Source organism: Panthera uncia, chromosome D4 (genome assembly GCF_023721935.1).
Source record: "Panthera uncia isolate 11264 chromosome D4, Puncia_PCG_1.0, whole genome shotgun sequence".
NCBI classification, from domain to species: Eukaryota; Metazoa; Chordata; class Mammalia; order Carnivora; family Felidae; genus Panthera; species Panthera uncia.
Window position 1 is genome coordinate 17,183,999 of NC_064807.1, and position 20,747 is coordinate 17,204,745.

Below are 20,747 nucleotides of genomic sequence, written 5' to 3' on the forward strand. Positions count from 1 at the left end.
TTCATTCATTTTAAGTTTATTTATTTATTTTGAGAGAGTGAGTAAGCAGGGAAGGGGCAGAGAGAGAGAGAGGGGGAGAGAGAGTATCCCCAGCAGGCTCCGTGCTGTCAATGCAGAGCCCAATGTGCGGCTCAAACCCATGAAATGTGAGTTCATGACCTGAGCCGAGATCAAGAGTCAGACGCTTAACCAACTGAGCCACCCAGGCGCCCCAAAAGTGTACGATATTTGAAATGTACATTATAGTTGTATGTAAGCGATGAATCGGAGGGTCTACCCCCAAAACCGAGAGCACACCGTATACATTGTATGTTAGCTAACTTGACAATAAACTATGTATATAGTAAAACAAAAATAAAGTATACATTGTAGTGATTATATGATCATCTATAGGTAAAATGTAAGGATTCCCTCCATCGAGTTAATTAACATATTCATCACCATATATATGTATACATATACGTGTTTTTTGGTAAGAACACTTAAGTTCTACTTTTTTAGCGAATTTCTGTTATATGATACAGTTGTTGTCAACTACCATTACATTCAATCTTCGGTCATACATTAGATCCTGAGGCCTTGTTCATCTTACAGTTGAATGTTTGTACCCTTTTACTAACCCGCCCTATGTCCCTTACCCCTCAGCCTCTGGCAACCGTTTTTCCACTGTTTCTACAAGTCTGGCTTTTTTTTTTTTTTTTTTTGAGTCCACATGTAAGTGATGCCTTGCAGTATTTATCTTTCTTGTGATATCGTAGCTTTTGATTAATATTTCTATAAAAGTCACATCACGTATATTCATATAGCTTCTTTTTTTATCCTATTTCAGAAAGTTGTTAAATTTCAAACTCATGAGACAGGATTTCAGCTGAGATGTTGGGCAGGGGGATTGCCCAGAATTATCCCTGAACGTGCTTTGCTTGACAAGTAAAATCTGATGAAAGAGAACATCTTTCGGCAACGATGCTGAAGCAGTGGATGCCTAGATCCACTTGGACCGTATAGGGAGACGAGGTCTGTGGGTGGAGGAAGGGACCGTCCTTATAACCTGGAGGACACGTATGTTGAAGTTCATGGAAGATACACTGATGATCTCAAAGGTCCTATGGTTTTTACAGTCTGGATGAGCTGTAGTTCCTTAATATAAGAAATCGAGCTTTCAGAAGTTAAACCGGTGAGGGAAAGCACAGGGTTTTCCTTGTTTCCTGGGCTGACCATGGTTTTATGAAAATGAATTTCGAAGTATCTTTTCTGTGCATTGAGGCTTCTTGGCAAAAAGTGCACTCTGTGTAATGCATTACCTCTGAGCTTTTTCTTAAAGGGCTTAAGGGCAGACATATGGATAATGGTTTAAAAATAGAAATATGGTCTTTCCAGTCCTAGAAATCTTCTGATCCAAGAGGTGTTCTTCCCACTTTCCAAAAAATGTAGGGCTACATACTCATACTCCTAGATACCAAGACAAAATACATGGTATCTGACGCTAAAAAAAAACAACCCACTGTACTTTTCTTGAATATTTCAGCCCTGTGATCAGACAGTGACTTAAAGCCCCATCTCGATGCCAACTCGCTGTGTCACCTTCTAGCCACCGCGCCCTATAACTAAGCACTTTTGTTTGGTAAAATTACAGAAGACATGCTGTTTGGTAAGATATGTTGTTCTATTTTAGTACCTGTAGTTCATCCAGGAACATGGCTGGCACTTGGTTTCTTCACATACTCCTTCCACATGTGTCCATGTGTGTTTGTGTGTGCATTTAGGGCAAGTGCACACTCCCAGTGTCATTGTAGAAACAGTGATACACCCCCCACCCCGCGAACAGACTTGTTCTGATCTCTGGCAATCTATGTGCGACCACGCTGGGGGATCTGACCCCTTCTGGTTTATGGACACCTACAGGTGGCAATTGAGAATTTATGGAGGTTCTGTTAGGAAAGACCACTGCCGATGGAGGGTTCGTTTGGAGCGAGTTCCATCTAAATTTTTTTTTTTGACGTTTATTTATTTTTGAGACAGAGAGAGACAGAGCATGAACGGGGGAGGGGCAGAGAGAGAGGGAGACACAGAATCGGAAGCAGGCTCCAGGCTCTGAGCCGTCAGCCCAGAGCCCGACGCGGGGCTCGAACTCACGGACCGTGAGATCATGACCTGAGCCGAAGTCGGACGCCCAATCGACTGAGCCACCCAGGCGCCCCGGAGAGAGTTCCATCTAAACGGATCTGCGGCCTTCTTTCCCCTAGCATACGCATGTATACTGATCTAGTCTTGCTGCGATGTGACTGGGGCGGTAATAATAAGGATCGCAGATATAATTTGCATAATCAAATTTTTCACAAATGGCCTGATTAATAGAGTGCTAGATGTCATTCATGGAGATGACTACATTTTTATGAAGTGGAAAACTGTGGAATGCTTGCTAACTATTTCTTGGTAAAATGTAAGTCCTTCAGAGCCAAAGACTATTTTTACTCCTCTTTATATTCCCAGCACAGCGTCTGGTGCAGAAGAGACACTTAATGCTTTTTGAATGAACAAGTGGGTGAATGAGACTCATTCCTTAGAAAGATTGTTTGAAACGAAGAGATTAAAATGTTTCCTGGAAATAGAAAAAGTGCATGCACGCCCATGCTGGCTGCTCTACTTTGAGAAAGAGATCGATTTTTTCCCTATATTGTTCGAAATCCAGCCGCTTAAAAATTACCCTCTTCGTTAAAAAAAAAAAGTACACACATTTTTAACACCGCATTAGTTTCGATGTGACTTGTAAAGAGCAGTCTCTTGAGTCAAAGACAAAACAAGATCCCTGTTGGCATCCCTGACGACTGTTGTTTAAAGACAACTGTTTCTTTAAAGTTTAAAGAAATGCACACAATCTCTTCTGTCCAGTGTACAAGGTATGATGTTGGGGATGTGTGTGGGAGTAGAATGTTCCAGTGCCAGAGGGCCCCCTTAGTCTACATGAATTGAAACAGGAACAGGAAAACCTTTCCTTTTGGAGAATATTATTTTTCATGTATTAGCTTTTTTTCCCGGACTGATCATTTTGCCTAAATTACCTGTCGGAGAAGGCACGTGTATGATGCTTAGCTGGGATCCTTGTCATAAATGGATTTTATATGTGTTTAGGAGGCTGTGTAATTCTGTCTGCCTTGTTAGTGCTATCACTAGGAATTCACTATGCGAATTCATCTTACATACCAATAGCCTCGTTGAATAGATTTTCTCAGTGGGAGAATCATAGAAATTTATTAGTTTGGCTATTGGCCTTCGTACCTAATTTATAACCGTGCACCTTGAGCCTGGTAATCAGTACCTTAGTATCTCCTCCAGAGATCTTTAATCAAGTAGGCAAAAGTGGTTTTGAAATCTTTGCTGAATGGGAATCACTAGTGGACCACAAAGTCTCCCTCCCCTCAATTTTTAATCCCTTTGTGGAGAGAAGGGATAAATGGTAGAACAGAACATTTTAGAGTATTATGGCTAAATAAGCTATGGCCAGGGGAGATCAAACAAAGGAGAACTTAGGAACAAATTGTAGAATGCCACCCGGGCTGATACCACATTTGAGATGCACCATTCAAAAGGGAAATTGTTTATTTTTATGTTACCATAATGATTACCTGTTTTAAATAACACCCCCCTGCGACGCCTGGGTGGCGCAGTCGGTGAAGCACCTGACTTCAGCTCAGGTCGTGATCTCGTGGTTCGTGGGTTCAAGTCCTGCGTCGGGCTCTGTGCTGATGGCTCAGAGCCTGGAGCCTGCTTTGGCTTCTGTGTCTCCTGCTGTCTGTGCTCCTCCCTTGCTCGCACTCTGTCTCTCTCTGTCTCTCTTTCTCTCTCCCTCAAAAACTAAATAAACATTTAAAAAAACACCTCCATAATGTAGTTCTTCTGTTTAGGTTACCATACTGTATTAAACTCAAAAGTTCTCGGTTGCCTTGTTTAAGCAAACGTTGTGGCTAAATATTTAAGACTTTCTCAAGTGTGGGGAGTTTGAATGTGAGCTGGCACGGAGCCTCTCTGGCTCAGGAAATTGAGCGATTTCTCTAATTGTGTGCCAGAGACCCGTCTAGGGCTTTGGTTTTCTGATTCCCCGAATATTGCCGTTTCTACTACGCTATGTTGTAGGAAGCCATTTCTTTAAAAGAAAAAGAAAATTGTGATCCTAGAGGATTTGATCCCAGCATAATGTTAAAATTTGCTGTGCAATCCCAGAGCATTAAAAACATTTGATGTGTCGTGTAAGGCAAGGGTCACAAACTGTGGCCCGTGGGCCAAATGCAGTCTGCCACTTGTTTTCCTACAGAAAGCCTTACGGGAACTATCACACCCCTTCATTTCTGTCTGTCTGTGGCGCACAAGAGCGGAAGGAGTAGCTGCGACAGAGATCGATGGCCTGCAGGCCTAAAATATGAATTATCTGGACCTTCATAGAAAAAGTTTGCTGACCCTTAGATGAAGTAAGGATGAAAAAATGAGCTTAAAAAATTAACACTGTCAACTTGCAAAAAAGAATTGGGAGTGAAACATGCTTTCTGAAGAAGCCAGAAAGCTAGCATGTTGTCGAGAGATAGGGATGATGGTGTCATGAAAGACTAGGGTGGCTCAGTTGGTTGAGCGTCCACCTTTGACTCAGGTCACGATCTCACGGTTCGTGGGTTCGAGCCCCGCGTCGGGCTCTGCGCTGACAGCTCGGAGCCTGGGGCCTGCTTCGGATTCTGGGTCTCCCTCTCTCCCTCTGCCCCTCCCCTGCTCATGCTCATGCTCATGCTCTCTCTCTCTCTCTCTCTTGAAAATGAATAAACATTAAAAATAAAAATAAGTAAATAGAGGAGAACTAGGTTTCTAGAGAATCTGAGAGCAGAGGCTCGGATTCTCGTTGCCAGCACGAAGTCTGTGACTTGAACCAAGTTGGCTCAGGATGGGAAGTGCTTCAGACCGTCATTGATGTCGTGCTAACCGTGGTGGATGTTGAACGCTCACCACATGTCCTTCTTCTTGGCAGGTGGAGTGGATCCAACAGCAAGTGGTAAAAAGACGGACAAAGAGGGATTATGACTTCAGCCGTGCCCAGCCGACTTACTTCAACGATCCCAAGTGGCCGAGCATGTGGTATATGGTGAGGAAGCCTGGCCTGGGGCTGTGTTGTCCAGGGCACGTCTGGGGGGTCTGGGGAGACACAGAGGCAGTGACCAGGGATGGGTTCCTGTTCCAGGAGACCCACCATATGAGATCTGGCTGGACTATGGTCCAGCCATATGGTGATGGACCTCCATCTCCATATGGAGATGGACTATGCTCTTTTCTGGATCTTTCTGGAACTTTGCTCTTTGGTTCTAAGGCAAAAGAGAAGGGAGTTTGGATTCACAGAATTTCTGTTGGAGAGCTTACTCTGTGTAGCTTTCTACATCTGGGCCAGAGGATAGAAAAATATACTAAGGTGCAGACGGGCACCCTTAGACCTGTCAGGGATCGGGTTCCTCTCTGATACACGTGTCCTCCACTTAAAACCAGTCTGGCTAATGGACAATGGCTCTCAGAAGCCATTGAAATGACTCTGCTGGTATGTAACAGATTCCAGGCTTAAGTCCTCTAATATGTGCTTGCTTACTTTAGGTAATGGTTTTTAAACACTAGGGAAAATGGTTTTTTAAGCTAAGGGAAAGACTGGCTGGAAAGTGTGTGACTTGTAGTTAGCTCATTGGTTCAGGCAGAAACTTTCAGTGAGGGCAATTGGCTTAAGTGTTGAGTAGAGCTGTCCACCTGCTCGCCTGACGTTGCCTCCTTCGGAAATGTATTTCTTTCTCTCTGGGGCACCTGGGCGGCTCAGTCAGTTAAGCGGCCAACTCTTGATTTTGGCTCAGGTCATGAGCTCACGGTTCATAGGTTTGAGTCCTGCATCGGGCTCTGTCCTGACAGCGCGGAGCCTGCTTGGGGTTCTCTCGCTCCCTCTCTCTGCCCCTCCCCTGCTCACATGTGTGCACGCTCCTGCGCTCGCTCTGTTTCTCTCAAAATAAATAAGTAAACTTAAAAAAAAAATACATATATTTCTCTAGTCTCAGGGTTTTATGTTCGTGATCCCTGAGAAATACGTTACTTAGTCTTACTCGTCAAATCCCCATGTCCCCGGTTTGCTCTATAATCTACAAAGAGACCTTTGCCTTCCTCTTTTTTTGAAAGTCTTCATTGCTGGCTATTGCGAGGGTGTTTCCCTTAACTTCCTTTATTTTTTGCGGTCCTGTCCCTGCTTCTCTGCAAACCCGTAGCATTTTACGGACCCGTCTCATACTTTCCCGCCTCTGTGGCTTTCATTCTTTCCACCCGGCTATTCTTCCTGCCTTTCGCCATGGACTTAGGTGGGGACTCACCCCTTCTTCGGGGCCCATGCCTGAGGCGACGGCTCCAAGTGTCCCTTGTCCTCATCTGTCCCCTCTTCCCTTCCTCCGCTCTCCTGGGCCCTCCGTCTCTGCGGCGCGTTGGCACCTTTCCCTTGGCACTTTGTTTCGATGCTGTCGATATTTTCATCGTACTCTTGTTACACTGGGGCGGGAGCAGAGTCACTTCTACCCCCCGGAAGATCTGACCTAGCGCCTCGCGACGCCAGGAACTTGTGCTTATTTTGAGGTGGGTGAAAGCGGCTGGCTTTTCTCCCAATTTCGTTTTTCTTAGTCTCACCCAGAAGTAGAAGGTTGTGGAAATATTTCGGAACCCCCAGAGAGAATTTTACATAGAAAACTCTTTCAGGCCAAAAAAGAAAAAAAACAAAACAAAACAAAAAAAAAAAAACGGGAGCCATAAAGCTAAGTTGAAAGGGAGGCGGGACTCTAAACAGCATTCGAGTAGAAATCACCTGAAGGGACAGTAGGACCCTTGACAGCTTGTTAGCTCCAGGACCTGGGAAGAGTGAGCCACCTGGGAAGGCATTGGAAAGAGTGTTGGCAGGACCTGGGGAGCTCTGTCTGATGCTGACAAAATGATAAGAGTATAATGGGATTAAGAGAGGGGATGGGAGAGAAATCCCTCTCCGCCACCGTTCATGAGGCCGGGCAGAGGAGACCCTCGTCGCCTTACATTTCTTCATGCAAGAAAGAGCTGGTGTGCTGTTGGCACCGGTCCCAGCGAGCGGGGGACGTGTTGGGCAGCTTGCCCTGACCTTCTTACCGCTTCGGCAGGCTGGCCTGGGCTCTGGAGGAACCATGGCCAAGGCATTAGCACCTTGGCCAGCCTGGGGACTCCGAAGGTTTCAGTACCCGTAGAGCGAGACCTCCTCTCCCCCAAGAACCGTTGCTATTTCTTTGGAAATTCCCTTTGCATGTCAGGAAAGTGGAGGGAAGAACTTTTGTTCGGGCATTTCAACGTCGGCTGTGTTTCAATACCTGTTTGATAATTCACATAGGTGACGTGTTTATGGAGCACTTACCGTGTGCCAGGCGATGTGCTAAATACTTTGAGTATGTTTCTAATGTAGTGTGAGCGAAAGTGCGTGTGTGGATATTGGCCCTGTTTTAAGAGCAAGGAACCTGTGGCTCCTGAAATGTAGACGACTTGTCTAAAAGCACCCAGCCTGGGGCGTCTGGGTGGCTCAGGTCATGATCTTGTGGTTCGTGGGTTTGAGCCCCACGTCCGGCTCTGTGCTGACGGCTCGGAGCCTGGAACCCGCTTCGGATTCTGTGTGTCCCGCTCTCTCTGCCCCTCCCCAGCTCGTACTCTGTCTCTCTTTCTCTCTCAAAAATAAACAAACGTTAAAATCACCCAGCCCGAACGCGGTAGAGCAGTGCTGACAAACCAGGCAGGTTGATGGGAGTCCATAGGACCGACCCGGCATCCTGTCCCCACCCTTGTCCTACTTAGAAGCACTATCCTAAGAAAGATGCTACTCCAGCCCTCCAGGAACTTCGAATCTATCCACAGAGAAGCGACTAAAATTCAAGGCAGAGTAGTGGGTGCCATGGAGGATGAACAAAGTATCTTGGAACAACTAAAGAGTTTCGAAGCTTCCTATTAAATGATTGCTTTTCCCTTAACAAAAGGGGTGGGAAAGAGGTTATGTACCTTAAGTTGATCTGTAAGGAGTAACGGGACGGGATGAGAGCTAGAACTTCAAATCTGCCAACCTCGATGCGGATCCCCATTGCTTCACTTACTGTGCCCATGAGTTACCTCGAACTCTCCTCAACTGTAACGTGAAAGTATCTGGTTCTTGTGTATGAGTTAGCTATTGCTGTGTAACAAATCACAGAACTTAATTTTGCAAACTGCTCACGGGCCCTGTTCGGACAGGGCCCAGCAGTGACGGCTTCTCTTTCTGTGGCGTCTGGGACTTCGGTTGGACGACTCAGAGGCTTGGCTGCAGCTGGAGGATTCACTTGCAAGTGGCCTCGTTATTGGCCTCATCCTGTGGTGAGGACTGCTTGAGTGTCCACTTGAGACGGCACTCAAGACGGCACTTGAGACGGGACTTGGCTTCCCCCGGGGCAAATAATCCAGGAAGTCATGTTAGAAGTAGTGATGTCTTTTATTATCTAGCCTCAGAAGTCACAGACCGTTTCTTCTGGAATTTTCTATCGGCCCCACATGCCAGCTCCGATTTCGTGTGTGAGGGAACTGTGTGATGTGGATGTACATACTAGGAGGTGAGGATCATTTGGGAAGCCGGTGGCCACAATTAAATGAAGTACTACATGAGAAGCCCTTAGCGTAGTGCCTTTTCTGACACTAGAAAACCCTCAGTAAGTCTTTATTGTTATTATTCTCTGACCGTTTAATTGCAATTAAAAGGAAATACATGCTGTTTCCTCTTGTCCGTTGTTTAAACTGCTGCTAGTCAAGGAAGAGGGGGAATCACTTGTCCAGCACGTGCTTTTCAGAGCCTTCTGGTGACACATCGGTGACCCGGCTGAGCAAGGTGCTGATTTTCTTCTTCCTCTCTCTGGACCCTGGGCCCTGCTGGAGTGTTTCTGAGGGCTGCTTGGCGAGCCTCCATAGGGTCCTGCCTTTAGCTCGTTAGCCTGGGCCCCGGCCTGTCATTCTATATTTATCACAGGAGAGTGGAGATTAAAGAATGGCATGAAGTGTGCCTGGGTGTCTCTTTTAATTAATTTAAAAGCTTTGCCCCTGTGGCTCCTCCCCCTGGAAACTGGTGTGTGAAACCATTATGTCTGGCCTGGAAGCTTGGGCAATATATCCGGGGAAATCTCCAACTGCATCTACAGAGACGATGGCCGTATAATTACTCCTCTGTCCTGAAATACTGTGCTCAGGCTTCCAGTAGTTGGGAGAGTGCAATCCTAAAAATAGCACTCGCTTCTTGTTGCATGGACAGACTTCTGCACCTGCTCTTTGTCTGGCCAAGATGGCAAGCACCGAGGATTGGGGGAAACATGATTTGTGCTTCCTGAGATCAGTAAAGCAGGAGGGGAATATATAAGCGCCAGTGAAAGTTTGCTGGGCAAGGGGTTCCTTCCAGAAGTTTCTCTGGGATTATGTACATAATCCCTCTCTCTCTGTCCCTCCCCCATTCATGCTCTGTGTTCATCTCTCCCTCTGTCTCTCTCAAAAAAAAAAAAAAAAACACAAAAAACTAAAAACACACCCAAGCTTGCCCCCCCCCCCAATCAAAGATTCTTTATGTTTTGGGGAGTGTGGCTTGAGTGGGGGTATTTTATCAACGCTCACTGGGTGATTCTAATAAGCAGTCCGGACTGAGAAGCACGGCAGCGAGGTAGGAATCCTGTGTCACTCATTGCCTGAGGTCTGATAAGTAATAAATGCTCCATAAATGCTAATCAAACAAACACTTGAGTAATCTGGAACAAAAGCAATTCTTTGGTGATCTACGTAGTAGAGAAAATAATTGCTCACCTTTGAGTGCTCAGTATATGTCAAGCATGCTGGCAGACTTTCACATGTGGTATCTTACTGCCAAGTTTCTAGTGAGTTGGGACCTATTATTATCTTCATTTTACAGATGAGGAACCCAAAGAATAGACACATGAAGTAACTTGTCCAAAGTCCCACTGTTTATCAGGGGCAAGCCCTGGTGTTTAAAGCCAGTTGCTCTGAGCCCTGAGGCCGGCCTTCCAACCTTGACACCCATGGTTCTCAAACTGGCGGCGTCAGAATCATCTGGAGGGCTCGCGGTCTACCCCTCTCACACACACCCCCAGCCTAGATCTGGGAATCTGCATTTATTTCTAACAGGTTCCCAATCTATGCGGACGTTAGGGTCCCGGGACCCGCCTGAGACCACTTTGTCCTACCCTACCTCAGACACGAGGTTTATATGACTACAGCCAGCTTCCATATTCCCACTATCAGCTGGGGTAAGAAGGGGTTTTTAAACTTAAGGGACATTTTAAAGCACGCTTGGTCAATTTAACTTGTTTTTCTAGATCTTCTACCTTTCTGTTACCACATTTTCTCTTTGGGAAGCTGGCAGCTTTAATACAAGAAGATATTTTTACTTTACTTGCATTGATTGGAAATATGCTTGGCTTCTATATTCTTTCAAGATGCTCCGCAGACAAAGGTTATCTGACAGGAAAGGTCACCAAGATTTGGCCAAGCCTGTGGGAATTCGGTACGATAGAAAGGGTTTTAATGTACCCGGCTGGTATAATGGATCATTATGACCCTACTAAAGAAAATTCAGCTCGACTCTAGAGACACCAAGGCTAAGTAAGGTGCCTCTCAAGGGTCTGGAAATGCCAATCGAACAAATTCAGGGGGTTTAGATATTTTTTTAAGTCATCGTAAAATATTTCAGGTATAGAGACACTTCTAAGGATACCACAAATACCTGTCCACCCACCCCCCGACTGAGGAATAGAACATGATACCGTTGAACCCCCCCTGTGAGCTCTGTCCTAATAGCATCCCTCCCTCCCCTACAGAGTTAGCACAGATGCTCAGTTTGAAATGCAGGGGGGAGATGCCCTTTATTGGCAGATTCTTGTTTGTGGGAGGGATCTTCAGTTCGCAGCAGCTTAACGTTTTTTGAAATCCTAAAATACACATCCATGGGTGGAATGCAGCACTTGGGCCATTGATGAACAATCCCGGGAAAACCACCTGGAAATGAAACTTGGGTGAAAAACCAAGTTTGGTAGAAAAGGTTTTATTCCTTTAGCCATGTAAATATTTTATTATGTAGAGAAAGTGATGTAGCGTTGTACAATATCTCGTCTGACTGTTAAGAAATAATATATTTTGGGAAAAAAAAAAGAACTGGTAACGATTTTGGACAAGCCCGTAGTTAATAACTTAATTTTTTTCCCCCTCTTGCCTTGTAGAAGGCAAGCTCAGTTGAAAAGAAAAAAGTAAAGAAGGGCTTGTGAAATCTTGCTGTTTGACTCTCAGACTCTGGTAGTTAGTATGACTGATATTCCGAATTTGTCGTCTTAGTACAGTGGAATTCTCTGTGATGAATAGAGGGTGGCCTATTTAATATGCATCTTTCAAGCCAGGCTCTAATAAATGGGCTCCCTTCTTTTGATGTACCAGATTTCATGAAAGCTCTCTGGGTGGTTTTTCTGAGGGGAAAAAATTATATTTGTCGATCGGCAGCGTGAAAATTAGCTGAGTTCGACTACGCATGTGGGGCCATATCTGCCCAAAACTATGAACTAGCTAGGATAGTAATCGTGAAAAATGATTTTAAGCCACATGGTTCTTTCTCAGCCAACTGGATGGTGTTCAGTACTCCAAGAGTTTGAGACATTGCTGTTTCTGTGGTTGGCACACATCTTCCTAATGATTTATAGTGTCATTTGACTCTAATAAAATCTGGTGGAGTTTGTGGCATTATTGTCCTGGCAGCTTGGAAGTCGTCCTTTTAAAACACCCCATTTAGCTGGTTTAATTGAAAATGCAACATGGTGCAAATCTGCAACCATGTGGCCTGTCTTGAAGCAAACAGGTGGCCTTCTGAGAAAGGGCAGACTCCGGCCAAGCTGCAAACGATGTACTGGGAGGACCTTGTGGGGGCTTAGGCATGAGTTTGGTGTTCTAGTATTTATTTCTAAGCAGCTCCGTGTCCTGTAGAAAGGTATTTTAGATCAACCTTAGCCCATGTGAAAAAAAAAAAAAAGAGACACATCTGGACTCGGCGTATTTTCTTAAGTTCACTCCTGCTTCACGCCCTCTAGTTCCACATGGCCGATTCAACTGGGTACTGGGTCAGGGGACAGCATGCACTACCAATGGGCCCGTGTCTTCCTTTCCAGCTCAGCCCTATCCCGCGAGCTCCCCGCTGTTGACGGACCGCGCTTTTGTTTCCTTACCGCTTCAGATTCGCCGTGTCCCCTGTGTTGGGGTTCCCCAAGACCACCCCAGCTTCGGTGATTCACAAGGAAGACTCACATGATTCCTCATACAGTCACACTCATGGCTATAATTGATTGCAGTGAGAGGATACAGCACAGAATCAGCAAAAAGAAAAGCCACATGGCACAAAGTCCAGAGGAAACGAAGCTTAAGCATCCAAGAGACTTATTTCAGTGGAGTCATACGGAAAGCACTTAATTCGTCCGGCAATGAATTGTGACAACATGTGCGAGATGTTGCCTACCAAGGAAACTCATTAGGGACTCCGTGCTCAGGGTTTTTGTTAGGGGTGGTTGTATAGATACCCAGTGTCTACCGCGTACCCAAATTCCCTACTCTTGGAAGGTATTTAGCATAAACCATATCGTTTGCGTAAATACTTAGGCACCGTGCAACATTTTGATGAAGGAATGGTGAGAACTTTCCCCAAGTCTCAAGTTTGCAGCTGCCAGCCAAGGTATTTAGGGGGGCTGAACGCAAACGTGGCTGGGTTGGAATAATAGCTCCAGCTTCATTAAAACTTTGTGTTCACTGAACAAATAAATTAACACGGAAGAAAAATATTCATTAGTGTTCCCCCCGAAGAAAGCAAACTAAATCCCAAGTATGGTCCATATTTGTTTTACAGACTAGAAAAATCCAGCTGAATCAGAGTTCGTGTTAGGCAGGTATTCATTCATTCATTCATTCATTCATTCATTCTTAGAGAATTGCTTTTTTTTCCCCAGCACTTACAGTGTTCTGGATACCAAGGATGAAATAGTAAGTTGACCACAGTGCCTTCTTTAATGAAGAGTAAGCAAGCAGTTTATGGGTAGAAGGTTGAGTTATTTTGCTTCGAAGAGGCTAGTAATTGACGATCTACCTGAAAAAAAAAAATCACTTCAGATATTATTTATTCCCGCCAGGTGCAAATTATTACAATCTTTATGAATTTCCTTGAGCAAGATAGAACTTCTTCCATTCTGGTAGTTGATCTTTTCAGCTTCACTTTCACAGAGTCCAAATACGTGGGTAGCCTGGTCCTTTGGGCCCTACTCTAACGTGGTGAAGGGTCTGTTAACAGCAACAGAGTTGTGTTTGTCAAGATTTTAGTCAAACCTTTTCTTTAATTAGTAGCTCATTTTCTCTTAGAAAGCACATAGCATGGACCCCTAAGCTCACTCAATCTGCAGTTGTCTTCTCAGTGTGTTGAAGACAAGTTCTTTTGTCAAACGGTTCCTCTGAAACCCTCCTTCTCATGACTTTTCACGCTGAGTTAGGGCTAGTTCCGGTGATGAAAGCACACACTTCTGGCCTGTTTTACCATCTCTCTGCCAATAAGTAGGATTTCCTTTGTACGTACTCCATAAATGTTGATAGAAAATGAGGAGAGGGGGTCAGTCGCTGAGGCTTCATCTGAAATTTTCCAAATTCATAGAACTGAGTTGGCTCATTCTAAAAGATGATGATGCCTTCAAATGTCCTGTGTTGAGAATTCAAATGCTACAGTTATCTGAGGCATCTGGAATGCTATTTTTCCTTAATTTTGGTTAGCAGTGAACTTGGCTGGAAGTCAGTAGAGTCAAAGGAATAATTTTTAGCATCGCAGTGATGGGAAGAATCAAAACACCCAAGCTGCCTGGGGAAGAGAAAGTAATAACCGTCTTCAAATAGAATGCACATGCACATCAATGTGATTTTTTCCAGTTTCTCAAGTGTAAGAAAATCCTTGCTAGACTGGCAAGGCCTAGGGATGGGATTCTAGGCTAGCAGTGGCTAATCCAATATGCAAATGGTACATGCTGAGAGGCTTTCTGCACAACAGAGAAAGCCAAAGTATAGTGAGAGAAGTAGAATGAAACCAGAAATTCCAGAAAGAGGATTTGATTATGTAATTGAGTAGGTCAGAATCAAACTTGGGTTATACTGTAGAGGTGCTCTTCGTGATGGGAGAGGATGTGGACAAAGTGAAGAAGTCATTCACTTGATTATTCTTTCTTTGATTAAGAGGAGAAGAACCCAATAAAAAATTCCTTCCTTTATGCTAAGGGGAGAAAAAACATCAGTGTGGATGGTGTCTATTCAGATATTTAGTACAAGATTTACGGAATAGTCTTAAAGACCACTTGGACGAAATACAGCTTTTTTTTTTTTTTTTTTTTTTTTGTCAGTCTTTTCTCTCTTAGTTTCTTGTTGAGTCGAATCTTGACCCTTGTAAAAAGTCTACTGGGCTGGAAGTTCTGATCGCAACAGACTAAATTAGCATGTCTGAAGTAAAGAAAATGATGCCCAGGTAGCATAGGACTGTGTTCTTTTAATGATCTCTTTGCATGGTTTCCTGAAACCCAGTTAAATTAGTGTTTTAAAGCTCGATGTTTGGGTTTGTTACCTAGTGATAGAGAAACCATTTTTATTTTTCAGTCAACGAAAAGAAATTCATCGGGACTCTCAGCAGTAGTCAGTTAAGCATAGCAGGGCTACATAAATTTGTTTTTAGATCATTCCTGCTCTGCTTAAATGTTTTATACGCCTGTTCTCATTTTTCTTCCACGCCTGTGCTCCGGATCCCGGGCCCTCTGCTTCACATCCATGCACACGACACACAGAAGCACACAGAAACCAACGCTGTGCATGTTTTTGCAATTAGTACCCTGAATCAGGTGGTCTTTAAGGTACGGAAAAAAGAGTTACAAGACCACCACATTGGAACGGGTCTGAAAAATAACTTAATGCAAGCCCTCAGCTCATGTTCAGTACCCACTTTGTATATTTTTACTAACCAGAAGTATACTCTCCTCACATAGCCCTGTCTTGCCATAATGAACAATTTAGTTCAAAAACACTTCCTCGTACTTGATCAGAAACTGATGTCCCTGTCACTTTACACACTCCTAAATTCCGGGTCTGAACTCCAGGTTGAGGATCACATCTGATCCCTATTTCTCCAGCTTTCACTGCAAGCATTATACAAACTTCTTGGGAAATTGAAAGCAAAAGCAGAGAAAATAATAGAATGAACACCATGTCTCATCTCCAGCTTCCATAATGATCAACTCAAGGCCAATCTCCATTCATTTATTGCCCCCTCTACTTGATTATCTTAAAGCAGTTCACCCACTTCATTCCATCCCTAAATATTACAGTATGTATCTCTGAAAGATAAGGGCCATTTTTTTTCCACAGTAAAATCATAATACCATCATCACTTGTAAAAAATTAATGATAATTTCTTTATAGTATCAACTCCCCTGTCTGTTTTCAGATTTTCCCTATTGTCTCCTAATATTTCCATTTTGTAATGTGTTAGTTGGTCTCCTAATATTGTTTCTTTGTAATTTGTTAATTAAGGTCCAAACAGAGTTCATACGCTGTGATCGTTTGGTACTTCTCATAAATTCCTTTTATTCTATCTCTAGCTTACCTCTTTTTTTTTTTTTTTTTTTTTTTTTGGTTGTTTTTCCTTTTTTGAAGCATCTAGGGCATTTAGAGCTTTGTGTGGTCAAGATTTTGCTGACTCCATTTTTATGGGGCCTTTTATTATGTTCTATCTCTAATATTGTCACTAAATTGATAGGTAGTAGGAGGGGAAGGCTCGATCCAAGTTCACATTTGTTTTCGAGAGGCTGACGATGAGCCTGATCACCACGTCGTTGGTGTGCACTTCCGTTACGAGGCATGGCTTGTCTGCTTTGGGCTACTCGCGGCTACCCTCACGCAGGCCCTTTAGTTATTCGTTAGGGTTTGCAAAATCATCACGGTCTCTTCCTGTGACTCCTTCTTCATTCATTGGCTGGAATACTTTAATCAAGGGGGACTTCTCATCAGTTACTTGGTAGGTACCACGAGGTACAGTGCCACAGTTTTTCCATCGTCTCGGAGGTTCTTTTCCTAGCATTCATCAAAAGCTACCAGGGAGGTGTTTTGTTTTCTTTTGAAGTTTTATTACAAAATATTGGGTTTACGTATAGTTGATGTGCTTTATTCCATTGACGTTATTGCTTTAAGGTACCCCGTCTTTGGTCAGTGAGAGCGCATTCCTGTTGGCTCCTAGGTCCTTTTGACGTGTCCCTAATATTCTTTTTTTTGTGTGCGGTACGACAAGCTGTTGTATACACCCCTTGGGTATTTCTTGTTCCAGAAATGGAATCAAGCCATTTCTCCAAAGACCCCTTGTTCCTCCTTTTTAAAAAAATTGATATTTAGAGACCCCCCCCACCCCCCGCAATATGAGTGCTGAGATCCTCACTATTACTGGATTAGTCTTTAGGGCTTTTTAGTTAACAGCGTTGGAAATGTGCATTTTTATGTGTGAAATCTACCACGGGTTTATACAGATAGGTCCAATTTGAAAGGAGTTCTACAGTTTATCCTCATCAGTCTTACATCTGTGTCTTTTCTCAGGCTGAGAATTCTGTTCTCAGGGATGCCGACCAAATTCCCCACTGTGTTACATCTATTATTCCATCATAATTGGGTTTTTTTTATTAACATGTTGCAGTTTATTTCATATTCTGCACTGTCATCGGAAGAATCGAAAAATATTACAAAGACCTGCGTTACTTTAGCTTGTACGGGCAATAGATGGAGAGGGGCCAAATTATCTGTTCCAGCAACCTGATGTCTGGGAATTCATCTTCTGTTTTGAAGGGATGAAGTTAACTTCACTAGGTCTATGCACAGTAGCCTATAATTATTTCCTCTAATGTGCCTTCTTTAGAAAAGAGTGTATTAAACTTGCCATTCTTTATTAGTTTGAAAGATGAGGTAAAACAGGACTTAGAAACATTTCTAATTGTAGAAGTTTGTCCAAGGAAATAAAAGATTAAAGAGATCCGTAATGATCAAACCCGATTCAATCTGGACAAGTAAAAGGGAATGCGCAATGAACAAATCATTTAAACTGGTTGTATACACTAATGAGCAGTGAATGAATTCTATCCTCCCAGGACTTGAGAACGAGGAGTTACCCCAGACTGTTCAATAAAAGCATTAATTCAATGTGTAACAGAAGGGAAAAATGAAGGAAAGCAGCAAGGAAAATAATTCCCACAGAAGAAAGTAAATTGGTAATGATTTTATTCCTTCAGCATTTATTGAGTCCCTCCTCTGTATCAGACATAATTCAACCTGCTGGGGATACAAATATGAAAAAGTTGTGTGGTCTGCTAGGTCACAGCAGGTTGGGAAATCACTAACTTTCTATACTAGCAGTATAATACAGGCATGCTCACAAGTCCCGTGGACCCCTGCAAGTATAGTTAAAGTTTCTGGTGTCGAGTTAGAATCTTTTCTTTGATTGCCTCGACCTCAGATTTCTATTGTGGAAATGACGTGCCTGAAATTAAGTGATGGTACGTGGTAGGATTTCTTTTTCAGGCGAATGAAGGACTTCCACGGTCATTAACAAAAGTTATTTCTGATGGAGCACTGCTTCTAAGGATTGCTGATAGATAGCTCCAAAGTCAAGTGGTTTGGGACACACTGGTTTGAACAAACCTAAAATGTTTCTTTACCACAGGACTTCTCAGAGCCTTTTCTATTCTAATCTGCTTTGTGAATTGATAGCAGAGGGATGAAAATGTAAGTGAAGAGTTGTTTCTCTAATTTATTTATCCAAGAAAAAAATATATATATGCATATGTATGTGCATATGTGTATTTTTAATTTTTTTTAATTTTTTTTAACGTTTTTATTTATTTTTGAGACAGACAGAGCGTGAACGGGGGAGGGTCAGAGAGAGAGAGAGGGAGACACAGAACCTGAAACAGGCTCCAGGCTCCGAGCTGTCAGCACAGAGCCCTCGTTCTCAAGTCCTGGGAGGATAGAGTTCGACGCGGGGCTCGAACTCACGGACCGCGAGATCATGACCTGAGCCGAAGTCGGCCGCTTAGCCGACTGAGCCACCCAGGCGCCCCTATGTGTATTTTTTAAAGTAGCCTCCGTGCCCAGCACAGAGCCCAACACGGGGCTTGAACTCATCACCCTGAGATCAAGACCTGAGCCGAGATCAAGAGAGTCGGACACTCAACTGACACCCCACCCGGGTGGCCCAAGAAAAAAATATTTTTCATGAAATGTTTCCTTTGAGGTCGTTGGAGTTGTAAGTTATCGGAAACTTCAGTCCAAACCGGGGGGAAGGAAAAGTAATAGAAGAGAGAGAATTGACGGGCTCATAGACTGCAGCCTGGATCAACGCCTCTGTTGATCCAGAAAGTACAGCCGTTCTCTAGGACCCCAGTTCTGCCACCAGTCAGGGCGGCTGTGATCTCTCCAACTGTTGGCTTCTTTCTCCACCAGGCTTTCTGCTCATGGTTACAAGAGAGCTGTCAATAACGCCTCGTTCAAATCTGATGGAAACGGTAAGAGCTTTTGCTCCGATATTCTGAGAGAAGTTCTAGGGAGCACACCCCTTCTTGTCCATCTCTCCTCCCCTCTTTCCCTATTCTGTTCACGGTTTCTGACCAGTAACCTTGTCTGCCTTGTCAGACACCTTTGGGGGCGAGGTGACTTAGAAGGAGGGCAGAGCCTGAGTGGCAAGAGGAACGAAAACGAGAGGCTCTGGGAAGGTCTCTCCACCCCTGACTGCGATCTGGGGACACGGATGGGCACCCTTGTCATGCGTGTTCCATGAGCAAGTGAAGGCGGCTGTTGATACAAAGGCTTCAGCGGACAGCTTTAGAGAAGAGACAGCTGCCTCAGCGAGGGCCCAGCGTCTGAGGGCAGTGGGTGGTCTGGGGGACACTGGCATGGCTTCCTCTTGGCTCCTGGTGCTTCCAGATGCCGACTGCCTCTCTCTGGATCATCTTGAAGTCTGTCATTATGGCAGGGGCTCTTTGCTTTGTGCCCTTGGGGGCTTAACTGTTTGATATGTTCAAAACAAAAAAAAAATGTGCCTGTGGTACGGTCTCTCCAGTGGTTCATTGTGATAAATTTGAGATCCCCAGAGAAGTTGAAAGACTAGTAAGAACACATACATTTCATTCACTTGGATTTACCAAAAGTTAACGTTTTCCCTTTACACGTACGCGCATGCGTGCGCGCGCACACACACACACACACACACACACACACACACACACACACCTTTTTCCAGAATTTTGAACATTGCAGACGCTGTAAAAATGCACCCCCTAATATTTCAGGATGCCTCTCCTAAGACTGTTTTCCCAAATAACCAAAACGTCATTGTCGGTTCTAGGAACGTGATCTTATCCAGTTGACCGTCTTCAGATCTCGCCAGTGGTGACAAAAAATTTCTTTGATCAGAACTCAGAATCCTATGTTGCCATTATTCTCTCCATGTCTCTATTTCCCTTAATCTAGAAGATCCCCTCTCCCTTCACTGGGCTTGAGGAGTGGTCTTTCATATTGATGGTTTTGATGAGACCAGGCTAGTGGTTGTAGAGTAAGTCCTACTTTGGATCTGTTTGATGGGTTTTTGTTTTGTTTCGTTTTGTTTTTCCAGGACTGGAGGAAGGATTAAGCATTTTTGGTACAAAAACCACCCAGGTGACATTATACCCTTTTTGGTGCCTCATGTCATAAGGTTAGAAGTCCCGTTTTTGGTGGTGGTAAATTTATTTACTCGCCTGGTTGAGGCATCTGCTAGATTTCTCCACTGTAAAGGTGGATTTTGTCTTTTTAACTAATCAAATTTGAGGGCTAATATTTTGAGACTTGTGAAGATTTTATTGCTTTTCAACCTCTCCCCAAGATTTTAGCATCTATTGAGGATTCCTCCCCAAGTTGATATTAGATCAGTGGTTTCGAGATGAGGATTTTCCAATTCTGTAATCCCTTCATGACTCTTCCTTTTTACTCTTCTTATGAGCTCATGGATTCTTCTTAAATGTAGTGATTCATTGATGACATTATTTCTCTTTGGTTCTTCACTTGTCCTGAGTCTGGTGAGTGGGTGGCTTTTCAAGTTGACTCCTGTGTTCTTTTGAGAAGTCCCCAGTCTGTTTTTTCAGTGCTCCGTCTTCTATGGTACAAGAAAATGTTCACTTTGTATTTTCTCTACCTCAGACCCAGATATAGCCATTTCTCCAAGTTGATGATTTCTCCTGTTGAAGAATGATATCTATATTTTTTAAGTTTATTTATTTATTGAGAGAGAGAGAGCACGGGAGGGGGAGAGAGAGAAAGAGAGAATCCCAAGCAGGCTCCACACTGGCAGCTGTCAATTTAGAGCCCAACACGGGGCTCAAACTCAGGAACTGTGAGATCATGATCTGAGCCAAAACCAAGAGTCGGATGCTCAACCGACAGAGCCACCCAGGCGCCCCAATGAGGAATGATATTTTAAAGTCAAGGTCCTGGTAGTAGGAGTGTCCTTCATTCTAGGCCCCTTTTCTTTTTCCTTTCCTTTCCTCCTTTCCTTTTCTTTCCTTTCCTTTCCTTTCCTTTCCTTTCCTTTCCTTTCCTTTCCTTTCCTT

General features: G+C 43.9%; 1 protein-coding gene across 2 annotated transcripts in view; it reads left to right on the top strand.

Annotated features, from left to right (window-relative positions):
• Positions 1-20,747, top strand: part of PCSK5 (proprotein convertase subtilisin/kexin type 5) — a 445,686-nt gene that overhangs the window by 80,307 nt on the left and 344,632 nt on the right. For both annotated transcript variants that reach the window (XM_049633868.1, XM_049633861.1), the window contains exon 3: positions 5,009-5,122. In XM_049633868.1, the coding sequence (XP_049489825.1) occupies positions 5,009-5,122 (114 nt within the window). The remainder of the gene's footprint in view (positions 1-5,008; positions 5,123-20,747) is intronic.